Source organism: Trichoderma harzianum, assembly GCF_003025095.1.
Source record: "Trichoderma harzianum CBS 226.95 unplaced genomic scaffold M431scaffold_9, whole genome shotgun sequence".
NCBI lineage: Eukaryota > Fungi > Ascomycota > Sordariomycetes > Hypocreales > Hypocreaceae > Trichoderma > Trichoderma harzianum.
Window position 1 is genome coordinate 1,001,557 of NW_020209257.1, and position 20,010 is coordinate 1,021,566.

The window sequence follows — 20,010 nt, forward strand, 5'->3', positions numbered from 1 at the left end:
AAATTTAGCACATGGACAATCTTTCGATGTCAATTAAGACAATCACATATCTGACTACATTTGGATGCTCTACACTGTATTTATTGTAAACGCTTGGACATCTCCTTCTTTATTCGTATTCTAGAGATTCTTTGGTACAATTCTCCTCATCGTTCTATATCCTCCCCTTTCACGCCTCCTCGCTTCTATATACCGGACCGCCACGATGACCAGAGCGTAGATGGCAGAAATATCAAGCAGGAAATCTTGAGGCATCACATGCTAAATGACCACTTGTGAACAACTAGAGAGATGAGCCATATAATCAGCATGAGGAAATTTTCCACGGCCGTCATCATCACCGACCCTTTGGTCAAATACCAGTCACTAGTTGCAGCAGGTGTTTACTCTCCCGACCCGGCCCAACACCGTCTGGCACGCCATTTGCACAAGATATATGTCCGTATAAAAGACTACTCTCCCCAGACTGATTATCGCCAGCGGCTAGATCAAGTAGCCCGACTCACCGAACCCAAAAAGCCACCGCAGGAAGAAACCGGAGAGGGTATCCTGGCCCTTCGCCACCACTCAATATGGCGGAATCCCATATTCAAACATCTACTTAACACGCCTGAGGGTAGAGAGAGTCTTGCTCTTACTCGAGTTCTTACTAATCACCAAACAGCTATTGACATCGATTCTCCCAAGGGACTGTTTCTTTCTGGAGAAGTTGGCACGGGAAAGTCGATGCTTCTGGATCTTCTGGCTGAGGGTCTGCCAACGCAGAAGAAGAAGCGATGGCATTTCAACACGTTCATGCTCTACACATTATCGCAGCTCGAGAATCATCGAAAGTCACACCCCCAGTCTTCAGATGCAGCCGCAGAATATTCGCTCCTCTGGATGGCCAAGAAACTCATCGACGACTCTCCAATCCTCTTCCTCGACGAATTCCAGCTCCCAGATCGTGCTGCTAGCAAGATTCTCAGCAACTTGTTCGTTACCTTCTTCCAACTTGGCGGAGTCCTTGTCGCATCCTCAAATCGGATGCCGGAGGAGCTGCAGAACGCTACGGGCATTGATTACGCCCCGACATCGAGGGGTATCATGGGCAAGATATTTGGGAGCGCGACGCGCAATCGAGGCGAACTCTTCGGCCAAACGAGCGATTTTGCTGCGTTTCTAGAGGTCCTCAAGGCTAGATGCGATTTTTGGCAGATGGAGGGAGCCCAAGATTGGCGGCGGAGAGAAGAGCATTCCAGTCCTGATGCTTCTGTGAATCGGTTGGAAGATGTCAATGGTGTTGTGCGCATCACCACTCCAGCTGAAAAGGGAGAAGATGAGAGCAAAACCAAGAAGAGGCCACACTACTATTATCTCGTTGATGAAGATGAGCAAACGTTTACTCAGAAAGTTCAAGAAGCCGTTTCAGGATCCAACAGCGAGCCAATCCCGTGGGAGCCGTCCAAGCTCATCGTCTATGGTCGTCAAATTGTCACTCCGCGCCACTACATTGGTTTCGTCTTTTGGACTTTTGACAAGCTCGTCGAATCATTCGGACCAGCGGACTATCTCACAATGGCCTCCACCTACCACACATTCATCATCGACCGCGTTCCCGTGTTGACCATCCTAAGCAAAAACGAAGCAAGGCGCTTCATCACCCTTCTCGACGCCATGTACGAAGCTCGCTGCAAGCTCATCATCCGCGCCGAAAACCCTCCTGACGACCTCTTCTTCCCTGAGACATCATTGCCTACACAGTCATCAGGAGAATCCGATGAAAGCAGCGGGAATGCAAACACCGGCGCCGACGATGCGACATACTCCGAAACCGTGGCCGAAGTCTATCAGGATCAAATCTCCCCCTTCCGCCCCAACGTGTCCTACTACGACACCAGATCTGCCACGTCAAAGTACGACCCGGACCAGGATTCCGATTTTGGCTTGCAGAAGCGGCCAGTGGACTTTGGTAACACAGGGGCCTTTACGGGAGAAGACGAGCGTTTCGCTTATAAGAGAGCGGCATCGCGGTTATGGGAGCTGTGCAGCGCGAGGTGGCATGCTAGAACAGGAGACTGGTGGCAACCGTTAACAATAGAGGCACGGCACTGGGAAGGGGGAGAGGCGTCGAAGCCTTATAAAGTGAAGCCCATGGTGAAACAGACTGTGGACAGCGCAGAGAAGATGGGGGAGAGCGTGGAGGTAGAAGAAGTAGCAGGACTATCGAAATGGAGGATTGAACATTTAAAGAAGCAGAGCGAGGAAAAGGAGTGAGCAAAGGGGCATAGATGATATATATATATATAGTTGTTGTGGATCTAGTAGTCATGGACTACTTGATAGACATATAGACGGCTGAAGATTTCAAGAGATGTATTGAAGATGGACTATAACCATTACAAAATCCTACATGCCCTAGACAGGAAAACAATGCCCGGGCCAAAAACCAAACGACATCTCGCAATCTCGCTAGTTGTACACCATATCAATCATGGATATCATGAATAGCCAGCCCACCCGCCGAAACGCCAATGCAAATGCCCAATCGCCCTACCCTTTATCACAGCTTCCTCTCTCTGTCATTCTCAACATCCTCCGTCTACCTGCGTCCTCACAGAGTCGTCACTCCAGGCGTCCACGCCTCCCCTATCCTCTTCATGTCATCCCCAAACTTCTTGCTCGTGATCCTCCGCCCACCCTTCCCCCCCAGCGGCGCATGCTCGTCCGGATCGTAGAACGGGTTCTGCAGCAGCCGCACATACGCGCTCTGCATCGCCCTAAACACAGGCTTGATCTCCGAATCCCGCAATCCCGCGCCCACGCTCCCCACAGACGATCGCGCCGCCGCCGAGGCCGAAGTCGAAGAAGCTGTCGATGCTCCCGCCGCGCCACCGCCCTGACCCGCGACGCCGCTACCTCCCGCCTCGACGCGTCGTCCGCGCATGTCCACTATGCAGACCATCCGCACGCCGGTGTTGGTCTCGAAGCCATACGCCGCGAGGCGGTCGTCGATGGCGTGCAGGAGCCCAAAGTCGCCCGACGCAGTGCTGGTTTTGGATCGCAGGTCGAAGACGTCGATTGTCGAGGAGAGAAGGAGGGAGAACTGCAGGGGGTTCCGGATCGGCGTGAAGGCGTTGGCGGTTGGATCGTAGGAAGGGAAGATGGAGATGTGTAGGGGGTTGTTCTGCGGGTGCGATTTCGTCAGCTGCTGGCCCAATCTTGTTGCGCTCTTCTAGCTTCTAGAGAGAGAGGAGAGAGAAATCTAATCTTACGTTGCGCCCGATGACGCCGAGGCAGGCGACAGAAGGTATTGCGGCTGACATGGTTCGTTTGTGTGTGGTTTGGAGAGGTTGCGGTTGATGTTGAGGTGCAGGAGCTTAGCTGCAGTGGGCAAGGATTAGGATGCACGTATAAAGTACAGCCATTTGGTGGGGGTTGGTCTCGGCCATCTCTAAAAGCTTCACTTTTCTCGCCTCACATGGTAACAAAGTCTCCTTATTTTTGATCAATGTAGCTGAAGTACAATAATTTAAAAAAGAAAAATAATCATTAAATAATATTACAATTCGCCTACAAAATAACACCCTTGGGCGCATCCGTCATGCCGATCTGCTCGCCGTCTTCTACTCACCTTACCCTACTCATACACGGAACCCTATATACCGGAACTGAGTCCTCCAACCTGGATATCTATAAACTGTCATCCCTCATTCATCCTCATCATCTAAGATATTTGCCGTCTCTTCTAACCCTCGTAGCACCTCTTCCACCTCATACGGGTCTGTAATCGCCCATACGCCTCCTCCCTTGACGAGATCCTTTCCTCTCATGCCCACCTCCTTTCCTACCAGGTTTCTGCCCACTTTGCCGGGGCCGATACCAACCCATCGCCGGACTTTCTCCTCTTGGTCGAGGTACTTGATTGCCGCCCACCATCGAACCGTCTCGAGACATCCTCTCGCCAGAAGGTCCTTTAGCTGCTCCTTGCTTTGGAACGGTCTGGCGGAGACATTGCTGATGCACGGCATCAGTCCTGGAAAGGTAACGATATCCTCGTTTTCTCGGCCTGGGACGCGACTCTTCTTCTCCAACAGCGTCTTCATAACAGCTACCGCAGGCTTCATGATGGGGCTGTGGAAGGGGCTGTCGCTGTGAAGTCGCACCGCTCGTGGGTCATGGCCTAAGAACTGGCGAACATGCGCTATAAGCATCTTGATTCTCTCCATGTTGCCACTCAACACGATCTGGTTTTTGCTGTTGATGTTGGCGATCAACACTTGCTCAATCGGTGGCACATCTTGGTTGCTCTCCGATTTGCTCCCATCGCTCGAGTGGCCAACGAAATCCCGAATCGCCTTGATCAAGCCTTGTAGATATTCCGGCTCTGTAATCACAGCCACCATGCCGTACTCGCCTCCATACTCCTGTATAGCCTTCTTCGTCGCCTCCGACATCGCAGCCGCGCGCTGCTGCACTAAATAGTAGCTGTCCTCAAAGGCAATGTATCCGCCAGCGACCAATGCAGTAAACTCGCCCAGAGAATGTCCCAGCGTAAAGTCGAAATGGTCGGCAACTCGAAAATTGAACTCGCGCTCGAGGATGCGCAAGATGAAGATGGACGTGGCCATGATGGCAGGCTGGGCCATGGTCGTCTGGGTGAGCACTTTGGACGGGCCATTCTGTATGACGTCGGAGATTTTGAACCCAGCGCAGTGGTCAATCTCTTCGATAATCTGCGAAGCTGTCGAGGGAAACGCCTCCAGCCAAGGCGACAGCATGCCAACCTTTTGCACTCCCTGACCTGTTCCACACTCGCGCAAAGCTCGCATCAGTCACAAAGAGCTATTCTAAACCTCGGCAATCGCACAGGTAAAGCTCACCCGGGAAGAAAATCGCCGTCCGCGGCCTTCCAGGCCTGCTCGAGCTCCATCGCACTGAATGTTCACTTGATGCCGGCGCGCAGCATCGCGAAGTCCATGTCAGCGATGACGCATCTCGGCTGACCCTCGCGCTACGCCGGCAATGCAGAATAGGACCTCCAAAGCGCTTCATGGCCTCGCGACGGCCAAGGTTGGAATCACGGGGATTCCGTGTTCTCTCAGCTCGATGATTGCGCTTTATACGGCCAGAATCGGCATGACAGGGTGGATATGGAATGGCCAAATAGAAGCGAAGAAGCACTGTAGCAGCTCATCCGAGGATAAGAGGATAAGGAGCAGTGACGCACCAGGATAAGAAGCACGTGGGGCACAGCGTTATAAGTGGCTGTTCCCGAGCTGTCACCGAGCTGTAGCATCTGCACTAGCAAATACCTAGCCACGGCAATGCCAAAGGGCTGCAGATTCCGGCATCTTTAAGGGCTTCCGCTTACTGGAAGCTGCAGCTGTTCGTTGGGGCAATTGAAATTGTTGGGCCCAAAGGATCTGTTGACGGTATTTATTGGTGTGCAGTTGCCGGGGGATGTCAGTACTGGTGAAGTTGCTCCGGACTTGATTCGGGTATTGACTGGATCGACTTATACTATTCAAATCCCAACACGAGTACGAGCATGACGCTCCATCTGCCTGCTTAAGCAGGGATATGATACTGCTAAAGAACAATGGCGAGCAACGCAATTCAAACGCAGTCTAGCTGTCTATTAGCAGCGAATCTCTACTCCTCCCTTGCTAACTGTCAGATACTTGACGCCCTTGTAAGGCTTCACACCCTCGCCCAGCCCTCGGCTTTTCCTTGTGTCTATTACAATGCTTTCAATTTTCAGCCCGCTCGCCAGCCAACCTTTCACGGAGAAGCTTACAGATGCCGAACTAGGCATCAGAATCTTGTTCTGCGCTACCCTCTTAGGGTCCTGCTCATCATCCGCACCTTGCTTTTCCTTCCCTTTTTTGGCAGCCGGTGTGCTTTGGTATGGCTCGTTGTATGAATAGTCAGTGCCAAACCCGAATCCCGTAGGATCAAACTCTTCCCCTTCATCGTCTTCAGCTAGAGACCCCACTACCGTACACCTCAATCCAAAATGAGACGTCGGGCCAGATATCTCCTTTGCGGGGATGTGCCACTCGAGTCGCCCCTCGGCCCTGTTGAAGCTTGCATCCCCCCTAGACGGTCTGATATCAGACAGGTTCCTCACGTCTTCAGGCAGAGGAATAGTGACTGTCAAGTCATCTAGTAGTGGCGAGCTTGGGGTTCCAGGATGCGGTGATGACAACCGTCCAGGGATTCCAGGTACGCCTGCAGCACGCCCCAGCTGGCTTGCCGCTGATGATGAATTGGGGGTGCCAAAAATCTTGTTGGTTTGCAACCTGACTTCGAATTCGGATCCCACAGGTCCAAGGCCGGTTTTCATCTCCAGGTTAACGGGAAGCTTGAGATTGTTTGAGTTTACGCTCCCACTCTTGCCACTTGTAAAAGGTAACAGGTCAACCTCGTAACCGGCTAGGATGAACCGTCCATCGGGTGGTATAAAGCTCAATTCTCCAGGTCGTTCATTCCACTTGTTTAGCCGAACGCATGGGTGGAAGACAGGTAGTTCCATGATGCCACCGATATTATGCTTCCCTGACGGACTGCTCAGGGTCACCAGAACATCTGGAACGCCTGACACCTTTGACGTAAATGCAATTGTCCCATTAGCAAATGCAGCTAAAGGCCTTCCTGAAGGAGCAAGCGTGACGGAGAGGGTTTCGACGACATCGGCGTAGAGCTCGTTTGACGTGTGCCGTACGTTGGCCCGTCTCCAAGGCAGCGCTGGCGTGTTGGAAGCTATCAGGGACGGTGTGTTTGAATTTGTGTTGAGTGGATTTTTCCTGTTTCAAAGTTAGTCGAAAGACGCATATCCATTATTTGCAGAAGTGTTGCAGGTCTGTCCATACCCAGGTAAGTTGATGCTACCCAGCAACTTATCGACCCAGCCTTCCATCTCCACCACTTCTCGTAGAGCATTGGGCTCCGTCGTACTGACGGTCCCTGCATCACACATCTCCGTTAGAAGCTGAGCGACGACATCGTAGTTGTTTTCCAGCTTGACAGCCAGCAAGGGTGCCCCAACAAAGTCCTCGAAGGCGTCCACAATCCGGTGGAGGAACTCGAGCACGAGGAGGGGTTCGATTTCGGTCGATGAGGTAGCTAGAAATAATAGATTGGAGTGCGTCAGGCTGAAGACAAGCGTCGGAGGGTTTGCATTGGGGAGGTAGATCAGGCTCGGCCGAGGAAACGGATGCTCGAGATAGAGAGACAGAAGGTGGGAAGCTGAGAGGGGCCGTCCCGTGTAGGTATGCGATAGAATGGGATTCCTACACCTGTCAGCAGTGCTTGGAGGGGCCTATAGGATGTTGAGAGATTACCTGTTGTCATCGTAGATGTGCAGCGCTTCAATAACGCCGTTCATGGTGACGGCTCAGCGCCTTGTCCAAGGTTCAAGGCCACAAGCTCCAGCTCTCCAGTCGCGCAACTAAGCATGACGAAACTCGGTGGTGGATTGTGCTGACTAACACAGCTGCGCCAATCACCTCACGTCGCTGCATAAGCTGCTTGAAAACCCACCATTATCAGGCGTTTCTTATCGAATTGTTCTTGATCTTGCTTCGAGTTTGAGTGCCTCAACTACTGAACTAGCGGCTTCTTCAACATGGCCGGCGACAAGATTCCGACTCTTCAGTCGCTTGAGAAACCGGAGCGGCTTCAGGACATTTTGCGCCAGGACCGCGGCGATGACTGCTTGAGCTGCAAAGTTATAGGTTGGTAATGGTCTCATGCGAGGGCAGTCTCATCTGGACAAGGAGAAGCTGACAGGGAAGTAGGGAGTGGTGCGTTTTTCTGTCTTGCTGGCTATAGCTACTTTTCAGGCATGTCGCAGCTCGAAAAGCAACGGGCCGTCATTCTTCAGAGCAAGTCGATGTTCGGCATGAGGAGCCGAAGGGCTGGCATCGTCACCATCTCGGCCGCTCTCGCATGGATGGGCCTTTGGAGAGCTCTGAAATGAGATTAAGGCATTGGTGTCTTTATTTGCAGCTGTGCGAATGCGGTCATTTGGCCTCTCACGTTGCACAAACTAAAAGGATCTACGATGGACTGTACATGTTTTGCAGGATACGATGAATGACCCCGGATGAAGGAATGAGCTGCCCTCTGATTTGGCGCCCCATTCTCTCATGAATACATGTACGAATGGAAGCATTGTGTCCAAACGGCTATGGCTCATTGTATTAATATCAACGGCTGTCCTTGTGTATATTAGTGTACTACCTTATGTATGATTAAGCAGGGGCATATGGATATGGTCTCTCGGAAAACAAAACGGCGCACGCGATCTCCGGTCATGGGAATCAAGCTACCTGGATAGATACACGGATTGAATTATCTCTTCTCTTGATTTGGCTCCCGCATCGAAACTGTATTACACTTATTCTGTAGACACGCAAGAAGTAAGACGTGCTACCGTACGGCTACTGTCGAATGGCATTCAAGTCTCATATGTAGTAGATATGATACTATTAAAAGAAACTTTATCAAAAGTTCATCCGAAATTTTAATTTTATTATCTGAAAATGCAAATCTAAATAAATTTTCGTGGTAATATTGTAACATTCGCTCTGCCAGCTCCGCCGTTTTTGCTTTCTGGTGGCTCATCAAACAAAACCAGGCCGCCAGCACCAAATACCGGCCCCACTTTCAACCTTTCATACCAACTTTTTCATACAAACCCAAAAGAGCATCAACTCAAACGACTAAATCAACACAAAAGCATCAATCCAGCGCACCGAAGTACAAGAATCGTATTCATCTACTGAGAAAAGGTCGGACCTAGTCTCCTGCAGGTTAGCCGCCAAATATTGGCGCCCTTTCGCCTTTCAATTCCTCACGCATAGGAAAAACAAGTGAAAAAAACCATCATCTCACAGCCCGCCATGCCCATCACAATTCACAACCCGCAGCCAAACGCGCCGGCACCGCGGCGGCCGCGTGCAGTAGACATCGATATGGATGTTCCTTCAGATTCAGAGTCAGACTCAGAAAATGGCGGCGCAGCGATTGAGGGCGACATTCCCATGCTCGACGGCGAGAGCATGCATGTGGACGAAGAGGATGAAGATGAAGAGCAAACAGACACCAGAGACGAGATTCTCACTCCTGGAACAGTGATCACGTCAAATGCTCAATGGATGCGGTACTATTCCCCTCTATTCTCTCACCTATTCTCTCCATCTTTCCCCTACGTTCTTTTCCTCCTCAATCTCTACATCAACTGATGTTCTGAGTATCAACCATACATCTTGATACACACAAGAACATCTGCGCTCACAATACCAAAATATTCGAAAATTCATCATTTGCTAACCTGTCTCAGTGGTCACGGCACATACGTCCCCCCAAACACCACCTCCATCACCTCCTCTCTTGCCGGCACACTCACCCGCACCAACAAGCTGCTCTCAGTGCGTCCCCTGAGGGCGCGCTACAACCCCGAGATCGGTGACCTCGTTGTCGGCCGCATCGTCGAGGTCCAGGCCAAGCGCTGGCGCGTCGATGTCGCCGCAGCCCAGCTCGCCATCCTCCAGATCTCTGCCATCAACCTCCCCGGTGGCATCCTCCGCAAGCGGACTGAGACAGACGAGCTCCAAATCCGCAGCTTCTTCTCAGAGGGTGATCTCCTCGTCGCCGAGGTTCAGCAGCTGCATCAGGACGGTGCTGCGAGCTTGCACACCCGCAGTTTGAAGTACGGAAAGCTGAGGAACGGCGTCTTTGTCGCCGTCGGTGGCACGGGAGGCGGTGGAGGCGTGGTGCGTTCCAAGCGCCAGCTGTGGACCATGGAGACTTCCAACGCAGGCAGCAAGATTGACGTCCTGTTGGGTGTCAACGGCTACATCTGGATCAGCAAGCACATCGAGAGCGATGTCGCGGCCGAGGCGGCGGGTATCAACCGCATGGAGGAAAGCGTCAGCTCTCAAATCTATTCGAGCCAAAACAATCACATCGACGTCCCCACCATGAGAGAGATTGCGCGGTGTAGGAGTGTCATCCTCGCACTGGTAGAGAATGGGGTCAAGATTGATGAAGACACTGTGACGAGGGGATACCATGAGGCAGTCGAATTTGGAAGAGAGTCGGCAGACGACGACATTTACTTGGGAGGAGAGCGAGGGAAAAGGCTAGCTGCAGCGTTATCTGGACGATAGAAAAGACTGAGGAATAGCAAAACCTGTAATGTTGATGCAAGATATTGGACATTGTCCAAATCCATTATGAAGGCTCTCACAAGAAACGCTGTTTGGCTTGATTTATGTACAAGCCTGCTCTGTTGGCTTAGAAGTCGCTGGTATCTGTGTCTCCTACAAGCAATGACCGAGCAATAAGGACAACTTAGCGAACATACAGCCGCCTCGACTGTTTGATCTTAGAACCGGACCGATACTTGAAGGACTTCCTTCCGCTTTCGATGAACTGTTTCGACTCAACGGTAAGTCTTCTTTCGTGCACTGTTTCTCAAAAGTTGAAAATGATGTATCTGTTCAGATACTTAGATCAAAATCTGGCGGAGGAGCCTTATTTCTGGTCGACTGAGACGTACTCACGATAGTACAAGAGATGGAAACTACTAATCATTTCATCATGCATTTCTATCTACCTATGTATGATGGCCACAGTAGTCTCGCCATCTAAGCATTTGGTCTTTTAGCCGTTTTGTAAATTATTCTCCATCAGGAAAGACGCTTCCGCGTAAACTATTCGCCAAGTAAGGTGTAATGAAGCCTCTGGCACAAAGTTTATTGACATCTTATAAATAATGCCATTGCCCTAGAATTGCTCTCTGCTTCTTTTTTAAAATAAGAAACCACTTTCCGAAACCTCCAAACGCAGCTTTATTCTACTGCTCTCCTCGCCATATCCTAACTCTTTTGCTTCTTTCATTTATCCAACTTTATGTCCCACGATGGACATGGTTCAAAATCCAACTCTCGAACAATCTATGTACGCCATGCTCAAGGGTATGCGACAGATTGACCACGATATCAACCACCTGAGAAACCGCCTCGCTTACATCGAGTGGCGCAAAAACACGCTTACGAGTGCGTACGAGACAATATCTGACAAGTGGGAGCAAGAAACGATGGAGTATGAGCAATATTTGCTGCAGACACGGGAGTTCACGGCCGTGGTTGAGCAACGTATTGTTGAGTGTGCGCGGCACAGGGGGATAGTGAGGGCACACATTCTTCAGCTGAGAGAACAGGTAGCGATGGAACGGCCAATAAAGCCTGAGCCTGAGCCTTGATCCGCTATCGGGCGATTTATGGATGTGAGTTATACCACGACGTTGGATTTAATAATGTCCCTGTAAGCTGACTTACACGTCTCTTGTTCTAGATGGCTCCCCATATGTCGATCACTCTGCGATGTAAATTTGGGATAAGGGGGTGCTGGATAGATCCCTGAATCTGGGGTGCTGCCTGGTCACTACCGACATGTAATTATTTGTTTGTTTTCTAGTATGAAGCAGCCAACGAAGCATGTTATAAGCGTGTTATATAATAATACATAAAGGTAGTTGACAAACCACGGTATCTCAGTTTTCAAGCTTTTGCAAAATACTAAATCAGAGAAAAACGTAGGGGCTACCAGAGAGACCCATCTCACAATAGACATTGCGTTTGACACAACTTTATTTCTTCACTTCATTCGTCTTCTCTTCATCCTCATTCACAGTCCTAAAGAGTTGCGTTTCAGACCCAGTGTCACAGCCAGAGCAATAAGAACCCCCCACCTGAGAGCAAAGCTCGCCGCGTTCTTGGAGCCCAAGCTCAGCAGCACGGCGAACCAGTACTTCAAGCCCTTGACAAGCTGGCCGTTGCGGTCAAAGTTGGGCTTCTTCTCGGAGATGCGGTGGTGGCGCTTCAGCTCGCTGGCCGAATAGGGCATGTATCGCACGCGCAGCAGCTTATCCGCCCAAGTTGGGACCTTTGCGATGGAACGTTGGTGGCTAAAGGCCTTGAAGGAGAAGTAGCCGTGGTAGTTGCCCGTGCCAGAGGATCCAATGCCACCGATGGGGCTTGGGTTGAGCATGGCGTGGAAGAAGCCGTCGTTGATGGTGGCGCCTCCCGACGTCACGCTGTTGATGACTATAGAAGACGTTAATACTCTGTTTTCTCAACTGATACAGCGGGAGGAATTGGGATGTTTGTAGAATGACGCACCTTTTTCGGTTTCCGCATCCGAGCCAAAGGCGAACAAAGCCAATGGTGTTGGGTCAACCTGATTAGCAATGTTGATGGCCTCGTCCAGGGTATCAAACGGAACAATGGACCAGATAGGGCCAAAGCTCTCCTCCACCACCATGCTGTCGTTGATATCGTCAACTAAGACAACCGTGGGTTCGATGAAAAAGTCGGTCTCATCCATGGACCCGCCCATGACAATCTTGCCTCTGGAGTTGTCTAGCATCTTCTTGATGCGGTTGAAGTGGCCCTGGTTGACGATACGGGAAAAGTCGGGGCTTGCCTTTGCTCCCTGGGGCATCATTTCGGCGTATTGCTTCTTGACCTCCTCGATGAACTTGTTGAGGACACATCGCTCGACGAGCGCGTAGTTGTGGGAGAGGCACACCTGGCCAGCATTCAGGCACTTTTGCCACATCAGACGACGGGCCGCAATCTTGAGATCGCCCTTTCGGGTAATAAAGGCAGGGTTCTGGCCGCCCAGCTCGAGGAGCACGGGCGTCAGAGTCTCGGCTGCCTTCTGGGCAATGATGGTGCCGGTCCGCTTGCCGCCGGTGAAGACAATCTTGTCAAACTTGTGCTCCAGGATATGTTTCGTCTCATCGATGCCGCCGTTGAAGCAGACGTAGCAATCGGGGTCTAGCGCCTCGTCCATAATCTTCTTCAAGACCATGGCCGAGTGCGGCGATATCTCGGACGGCTTAAGCACAAAGGTGTTGCCCGCCGCAATGGCACCAACGAGGGGCGTGACGTTGAGCTGGAAGGGGAAATTGTATGCGCCAATGTTGAGGATGACGCCCAGCGGCTCGTTCCTGATGCGCGGCTTCATGGCCAAGAACTGCAGGGGCATGTGGGGGATGCCCTCGTCCTTGATCCATTTGTCCAGGTTGTCGACGGCGTCGAGACACTCTTGCTTGCACCAGTCGATCTCGGAGATGTTGGCCTCGAAGTTGGACTTGCCCATGTCCTTGTTGAGGGCCAGCTCAATCAGCTTGGCATTGTCGACGATGGCCCAGTAGAGGCGGCGGATCTGCTGCTTGCGATACTCGACGTCTCTTGTGCGACCGGACCTGAAGGTGGCGCGGACCTTGTTGTACTGGGCCGTGATGTCGTCGAGGGCCGTGAACTGCAGCGGCGGGATGCCCGTTGTATTGAGCGCCATGGTTGCTAGAAGAGCTGTGTAACTGCTAGGTAGCTTGCTGGCTTGCTAGTTGTTAGTGCTGATAGTATGTAGCAGCTGAGTCGAAGCTTCCAGTGTGTGTCGCAACAGCGCAGGCGCTGGCTGTCGAGATGGTGATGTAGATGTGAAGTTGATGCGATAGATGGATTTCTAGCCGAGGAGATGAAACGAATGTAAATGTATGTCGCGCCGTCACAATTGTTGGCCCTGCATCGCAACCCAAGTCAGGCCGCGGCAGAAGCTACTCTGGCATGTGGAATTGCAATCAATCAAATCAAACCAAATCAATCGGTGGGCAGAAAGTGTCCGTTTGCTCCGTTACGACAGTCGAGGCTGGATTCGGGCTGGTGCCCGCGGACTGCCGTTAGTGTCCTCGCATTCGCTCCAGCTTCAGGCCTTGCCTTAAATGTTGTCCTTGTGCCTGTTCAAGCAAGCTAATGCAGCGCCAAAGCTTTTAGTCGCGCCAGCTCCTCCCCACACCCGGACTTTTAGATACAACGAACCGATGGTCTTTGTTTTACTTTTCAGTGCGAGAGACACCAGTTGGAGGCGGACTCCCGGCTCAAATATGGTGCCCGTTTCACATTTTACGTCCGAATAAGCGTCTTGTCTCCCGCAATACAGCTCATCACGTGGCGTCAGAGGTAAGAGGTACATGTAAACTAAATCTGATCCTTTACCTACTATCTTATTCAAGCTCCAGCCGAGGCATCAAATTACCGAGCTTGGTTCGGAGTGGTGTAGCTAACCAACCCCGCTTCGAAATGCACCTAGCTGATAAAGGGAAATACTGCATTAAGGTTAGGTTGGTAATCCTCATCAGATCCATCATCAAGTAAACCTCTACCATATATATTTTATTATATAAATATAGTAGCAGTTACTAGAGAAATATAGATATAGTAATAGTTACCAAAGAAATATAGATATAGTAAAAGTTATAAAAGAAATATAGATACAGTAGCAGTTATTAAGGAATTGTAGATATAGCAGCTACTCCACTTGTAGGCGTATGATTTACTCGTGGGTGTTCGAATTCTTGTCGGCCTCGGTTTTTCTGTCATCCGCTTGGTAGGGTAAACGCTTGATGTGGGATCCCGCAGGTCTTCCCTCACCACAGCAGACAAACTGCAATCGCAACATCTATTTAGCTGGATGATTGTAGAAAATGGGCATCGAAGCCACTGCCGAGAAACCAGCCGAGCCGTCAGCTTTGGGGTCTGACCTCAGATCTTAAAGATGACGTTCTCTTGGCAGCTTTCGTTGTGCCTCTGTTTTTAGCAATTTGATGCCATGATATCAATAGACATGTACAAAATAGAGCAATTAAGAACTACATACGATCGCCCTCTACACAACCACCCATTCAGCCGAATCTCTTGTCGATTGCCACGCCGCTTCAACCTCCCTCAATTGCGTCCTAACTCTTAGGTAAACCGGCCTCGCTATCATCCAACAGTCGTGAAACTGCCAGGTCGGCTGCGGCAGATGAATATCCGCCCCCATCTCTAGAAACAGCTCAACCATATCCCGGTGTCCCAGCTCCATGGCCGCCTCTATCACCCTTCCGCACGTCACATCTATAAAGAGAGATTGGCGCTCTCCATGAAGACCATGGTATCCCACATTGACATCTGCGCCGTGTGCGAGCAGTAATCGCACCAGCTCCATGTTGCCCAGTCTGACGGCTCGGACAAGAGGAGGCATATAATCCTCATTGTCCGGGATCCTGGGCAAATAGTAGCCTCTAGAAGGAGGAGGAGGTCGGTCGGAGTCCTCAAAATTGCACTTGGCACCGCTGGCTAACAAGATATCGATGACAGCTATATCTTTTCGATCTACGGCCCTTCCTAAGGCTCTGGTGAGATCAACCCTGTCGGCCATCTTGGCCAGGATGGCGACATGTTCCTGATGGCCCTTTTTTACTGACAAGAACAGCGCGGTTCCCGACGTATCGGTGGCGCCCCCATCAACGAACAGTTGTAGCAGGTTTGCGTCTTGCTGTTCGACAGCGAATTCAAGCAGAGTTAGTACCCTCTGAAAGCCATAAAGCTTAACGTTGAGGTCCATACCACCATACTTGTGCAGTATTTGTGGGATCAAATGCGTATATCCAGCCTTCAACACCGCTTCAAGTGCATCCTCCTTCTGGATCTGACTAGGCAAATTGGGGACATCACCCGTAGAGGAACCGTCATGAGCTTGCTTCGAAGGCTGTCTTGGAAAAGATGTTTGACGCACAATTATTTGTCTTGCGTTGTTGGAGCGGTTGTAGAAGTAAAAGACTTTGGCTTCTTCGTCCCAAACCAACTCCCAATCCGGATTGTCATCAATAGGTATCTTGACGTCTGGAAAAGGAGGAGAAGGAGGAGGCGGGGGAAGAGAAGCAGCAGCAACAGGGAATTTCCCTTTCATCATTTCCATGAAGTTTTTATTATAGTCCACAGCTGCTGGCCGTGTTATTTGACCCGTGGGCAACGAGCTCACATAATTGGATCCTTTAGTCAACTGTCTCATGGCTTCAGCTTTGGCAATCCCTCGCACTTTGCGTGACTCCGGAAAGGGCATCGTAATTTTGGGAGGCTTGAAGTCGGGATGATATTCACGTCGCGTCAGCTTGTTCCAGTCAATGCAGTCGAAAAATGGGTGTTGTTTGATCTCGCTTGCTCCTCGTTTTGCACCTAGTCGCTGTTCAGGATTGCGCTCGAGAAGTCCGGCTAGGATGTCTTTTGCAGATGATGGAAGAGAATTTGGATACACGATGTGCTCACTAGACGTAATCCTTTCATGTATCTTTTCGATGCTTTCGGCGAAAAAAGGTGGTATTCCAGTTAACATTTCGTAAAGAAATATTCCCAAGGTCCACCACCAGCGTATATATGTTTTAACACTGGAGTTTCCATGTAAAAGCTGCTCAGGGGCAGGATATTCCACGGTGCTGTGGGCAGGTTGTTCCATATCTAGATGATAGAGACTAAAGTCGCAAAGAACAATATGTCCTATGGAGTCTAGTAGGATATTCTCTGTTTTGGGTCCGCAATATGAAGGGTTGGACTGCAGCAAGCTTTCGAATGCGCAAAGGATCTCGGCGGCATAGAACCGACATCGATCAACATCAAAACGCCGTGGTTTCTGAAGGTGATAAAACAGTGGCCCTCCATGGATAAGTGGTGCATATAACTGTAGCCCCTCGGGAATCGTAGCAACGAAATCGAGCGGTGCGATGAATGGCTTGTCCGCCTGAGACAAGAATACATGGCTTGCGTCGACATTTACAAGTTTCTTGCTGGCGTAAAGCAAATTTGTATCTTGCTTTTCGACTTGGAAATGGTAACAGGGGTTCGGGCTACATCTGCCCCTAAGACTTGGACCTTGGCGGCCACCGACCGCTTGTATCCCCGGCGTCGCGGTTTTGGTGTATTCAATCTCAACACAGATTTCTCCAGCGCCCTCTTCCACTTGTAGCCACTTGGTATACTTTTTCTCTTCAAGCGCTGGCTCAATTCTAGCCTTTCCAAGAAAGAAATCGCTACTTCCTTGGCCATGGCCAGGATAGCACAGGTAGAACCTCAAGACCAACTCTGCAGCGCGAAAGACATTAAATTTCACGCTGTAAGATCCTAAGTTTTCCCACCGTAGATTCTCAATAGTTTCTGAAGCTGATAATGAACGTGCGGAAAATTTGCCATACTCTACAATGGCATAGAGCAGCAACAATCGGCGGCCGTTCAGATTGAGCCACGGCCTCTTGGATATTTCGGCTTGTGTTAAAGAAGAGCCACTTTGAAGGCTGTTAACAGCTTGATGGTACTGATCCGGTATAGAGAAGCCATTGCCATGAGAAATGCGGACGGTCAAAATCCCAGGCCAAGGTTGATTCGGCGGATGGGATGTAGACACATACTGAGATGAGGCTAGGAAAAGTATTAGTAGGATGTCACTCTTGTATACAACCAGCGAAAGGGATTCATACCAAATATGTCTTCATTTGTGAGGCTGGAAGTCTTGCCCTTCACGTCCATCAGATTGTGAGCCATTTTGCATTCTTGAATTGTCGAATACCAGTATCGAGTAGTATCAAGAGCGTAGTGATTCTGGGATGTTTAATCACAAGGCAATTCGCGTGCGATCCCAAGACAGGCCCAAGTATAAATGAAAGCTGGAACAAAGATCTACAATATGATACCATCCGGCATAATGCTTCAAATAGACATGGGAAAACAGGGCGGGGACTATGTCAACAAATATTCAGCAGCATCTTTGCCTAAACTCTCAATTCAGTGGTAAAATAACTCGTAGGACAGGGGCCGGTGATGCAGCGTCGAACGAACCAACACCCAACACCCAACATCCTGACGCTACGGCGAGGAGTAATAGCCCGGGCAGGTGCCTGAAATTACCCCCAATGAAGATCTAACGAGGGAGAGAGACGCGAACTCCACTACCACCAAATGCGATACAAGACTCCTCCCGTTTATACTCATCACATGAGGTAGATGTAATACGTGCCCGTGTACATCCTTCCGAGCGCATAATAGCAAATCACAGTTATGGCCTCATTGAATTACAGAAGATGAATCTGCGCAACATGCTCTGATACCAAGTCTTTTTATTACATCAAGGTAACGACTTAACGGCAGTACCAGCCCACTGGCAAACCCTCCCAGTTCTTCTCACAAGCGCAAACTACTGTAAGTGAATGCTTAGATGCACTCATGCTAATTATGGAGTACAGTCCCTGTTCCACATTGCGAGCCACCTTGATCAACATCGAGTCAATGTCATCATAGGGAGAAATCCAGCGGAAGGTGGTGAATGTCGATTCAGCATACATGTTGTGCCAAATACAGTCGACACCATGAATTGTGTGAACGCCGTCTTCAATGCTGATGAAGGGTTCAGATTTAGACTTTGGGTGGTCTTCGCTAACTGCGACTGCTTGTTCGGGATTTGATTCTGTTTTGTCCAACGACACAGCATCCTCATTCGAGTCACCAGGCACCGCGTTTGAGAATGTGACCTTGGTCATGGTGCTTAGTTAGCCGTGTATGAGATTCTCAGGCGAACAATGTGATAGCTTGGCGCATCCGTCAATAAATGAGAATAAGAGATATGGTATTGGAAGAGCAGGTGTGTTTTTGCCTTTGAAGACTTCCTGGTATTACCGTTGTAAGTCCTTTGGGAGATATATGTGTGAAGAGAGCTTGTCGTAGAGGATTATTAGAATCATTCATAACAAGAAAAGAGAAAAAGAACGATTTTTAGAAACAATAACTGCAATTGACAGACTGGAAAGGAAAGGTAGACAGCAGGCAACACCCAAGGCATGCTCCGCAGATTGCATGTAAGTGGTGTGAGTGGATACGCCCTCGTCATCATCGTCACCATCAGAGTCCGAGAATGTATTAGATAGATCGGCTATGACTCATAACTACAAGCTTTCGATAGCAGTAGTCAGTTCACAGCCAGATGCAACCGATCACCGAATTACACGGCTTTGTTTCACGCACAATGGTTAGCATAACCCTCTTCAGCAACGCGGCGCACCACCACTACTTTTTAGAGCATAAGAAGAACGAGATTTGACCATTGGCATTTAAAGTAATTTATCGCTATTTCACTGCTAAGCCGTTGTTGTAGTTATCAATATTGCTTGCTAGGATGGGCGTGTTCCGCGTACTCCCTACATGTTCAGGCAAAAGACATATTATCTGACCAATATCGCTGAATGTAGTAATCGCTCTTTCTCTGGAAGCTGTGAAGCTGGCGCCGCCGTAGGCTCTAGCATGTCACTAAGAGGTTAGTCCCTCTGCTGAAGCCTCAAGATAGCTGTGAAGTGAATATTCTCGAGCTACAGTAAAATACACATAGGCTAGATAGAACGTGATGATCTCTAGGCGTGGGTAGCTGTGTTATATGGCTAGCAAGGATCTTAATCATTTTGAGCTCAGCAACAGAGCTCAGCAACAGAACTCAGCAACAGAACTTCGAGAATCGGCTGGCGAAGAGTGAGCGGACGAGGATGGACATCTGCTCCCAAGTGTAACACTAGCATCTTTTGCCCTTTAGAAATCTCAATCCTAGTTCCTTTATGAATAAGAAGACCAAAAATTGCATTGTGGTTATTCCGAAATGCCAATATAAGTGGTGATGATTTATCGCTATTGCTAAAAATGAATCAGCTCCCTTATTAAAGAAGCCTTGCTATTACCTTGCGACCATTCCGTAAAATAAAGAGGCCGGATATTAATTCACTTTATCGCTAATACTAATATCGCCTCCTCTAGGAATAAGAAGAACTGCAATTGTTGCGCAAGCATAAGAAGCAATGCTACCGTCACGCGACCGCTCTGTCAAACTAGTAAAGTTGGAATAAATCCATATTGATCACCATCAGCTCCTTCATCAATAAGAATACTTGCTACTCTCGCATGGCCCAGTTTCAGGGCCCATGTAAGTGGTGTTGATCCAAATATATCGCTGGTATTGATGTCAGCTCCATTATTAATAAGAAGCCTTACTACTGCCCCATGGCCACTCCGGGAGGCCAGTGAAAGTGGTGTTCGTCTATATTGATCGCTGGTATTAATATCGGCTTTATTATCAATAAGAAGCCTTACTATTGCCACACAGCCA

At 49.7% G+C, this 20,010-nt stretch overlaps 10 protein-coding genes across 10 annotated transcripts; 4 read left to right on the forward strand and 6 right to left on the reverse strand.

Annotated features, from left to right (window-relative positions):
• Positions 1-309: 309 nt before the first annotated feature.
• Positions 310-2,256, forward strand: M431DRAFT_90394 (hypothetical protein; the record flags this gene model as incomplete). Its single annotated transcript, XM_024924143.1, has 1 exon — positions 310-2,256. The coding sequence occupies one exon, from the start codon at positions 310-312 to the stop codon at positions 2,254-2,256; it is 1,947 nt and encodes a 648-aa protein (XP_024772511.1).
• A 337-nt stretch (positions 2,257-2,593) lies between these two features.
• M431DRAFT_483944 (hypothetical protein) lies at positions 2,594-3,305 on the reverse strand (the record flags this gene model as incomplete). The annotated part of the gene is made up of 2 exons (XM_024916162.1): positions 2,594-3,214; positions 3,255-3,305. 2 exons carry the CDS (start codon positions 3,303-3,305, stop codon positions 2,594-2,596), a joined length of 672 nt encoding a protein of 223 aa, XP_024772512.1.
• A 191-nt stretch (positions 3,306-3,496) lies between these two features.
• Positions 3,497-7,426, reverse strand: M431DRAFT_120123 (hypothetical protein). The gene is made up of 6 exons (XM_024912088.1): positions 7,326-7,426; positions 6,855-7,274; positions 5,639-6,788; positions 5,498-5,549; positions 4,863-5,162; positions 3,497-4,783 (listed from the first exon to the last, which is right to left on the reverse strand). The coding sequence occupies exons 1-6, from the start codon at positions 7,367-7,369 to the stop codon at positions 3,690-3,692; spliced, it is 3,060 nt and encodes a 1,019-aa protein (XP_024772513.1). The 5' UTR covers positions 7,370-7,426; the 3' UTR covers positions 3,497-3,689.
• A 126-nt stretch (positions 7,427-7,552) lies between these two features.
• M431DRAFT_521967 (hypothetical protein) lies at positions 7,553-8,416 on the forward strand. The gene is made up of 2 exons (XM_024920484.1): positions 7,553-7,718; positions 7,782-8,416. The coding sequence occupies exons 1-2, from the start codon at positions 7,610-7,612 to the stop codon at positions 7,961-7,963; spliced, it is 291 nt and encodes a 96-aa protein (XP_024772514.1). The 5' UTR covers positions 7,553-7,609; the 3' UTR covers positions 7,964-8,416.
• Positions 8,417-8,667: 251 nt separating this feature from the next.
• On the forward strand, positions 8,668-10,255 carry M431DRAFT_510119 (hypothetical protein). Its single transcript, XM_024919412.1, has 2 exons — positions 8,668-9,148; positions 9,329-10,255. Exons 1-2 carry the CDS (start codon positions 8,889-8,891, stop codon positions 10,155-10,157), a joined length of 1,089 nt encoding a protein of 362 aa, XP_024772515.1. The 5' UTR covers positions 8,668-8,888; the 3' UTR covers positions 10,158-10,255.
• Positions 10,256-10,738: 483 nt separating this feature from the next.
• Positions 10,739-11,381, forward strand: M431DRAFT_18330 (hypothetical protein; the record flags this gene model as incomplete). The annotated part of the gene is made up of 2 exons (XM_024913153.1): positions 10,739-11,159; positions 11,347-11,381. Exons 1-2 carry the CDS (start codon positions 10,913-10,915, stop codon positions 11,379-11,381), a joined length of 282 nt encoding a protein of 93 aa, XP_024772516.1. The 5' UTR covers positions 10,739-10,912.
• A 29-nt stretch (positions 11,382-11,410) lies between these two features.
• M431DRAFT_521969 (hypothetical protein) lies at positions 11,411-13,848 on the reverse strand. Its single transcript, XM_024920485.1, has 2 exons — positions 12,174-13,848; positions 11,411-12,098 (listed from the first exon to the last, which is right to left on the reverse strand). The coding sequence occupies exons 1-2, from the start codon at positions 13,354-13,356 to the stop codon at positions 11,680-11,682; spliced, it is 1,602 nt and encodes a 533-aa protein (XP_024772517.1). The 5' UTR covers positions 13,357-13,848; the 3' UTR covers positions 11,411-11,679.
• Positions 13,849-14,724: 876 nt separating this feature from the next.
• On the reverse strand, positions 14,725-15,789 carry M431DRAFT_89944 (hypothetical protein; the record flags this gene model as incomplete). Its single annotated transcript, XM_024924088.1, has 2 exons — positions 14,725-15,291; positions 15,349-15,789. 2 exons carry the CDS (start codon positions 15,787-15,789, stop codon positions 14,725-14,727), a joined length of 1,008 nt encoding a protein of 335 aa, XP_024772518.1.
• A 165-nt stretch (positions 15,790-15,954) lies between these two features.
• On the reverse strand, positions 15,955-17,088 carry M431DRAFT_68908 (hypothetical protein; the record flags this gene model as incomplete). Its single annotated transcript, XM_024921775.1, has 1 exon — positions 15,955-17,088. A coding segment is annotated over one exon (1,134 nt), but the record flags the coding sequence as incomplete, so codon positions are not given.
• Positions 17,089-17,965: 877 nt separating this feature from the next.
• On the reverse strand, positions 17,966-18,587 carry M431DRAFT_510122 (hypothetical protein). Its single transcript, XM_024919413.1, has one exon. It carries the CDS (start codon positions 18,401-18,403, stop codon positions 18,005-18,007), a length of 399 nt encoding a protein of 132 aa, XP_024772520.1. The 5' UTR covers positions 18,404-18,587; the 3' UTR covers positions 17,966-18,004.
• Positions 18,588-20,010: the final 1,423 nt, after the last annotated feature.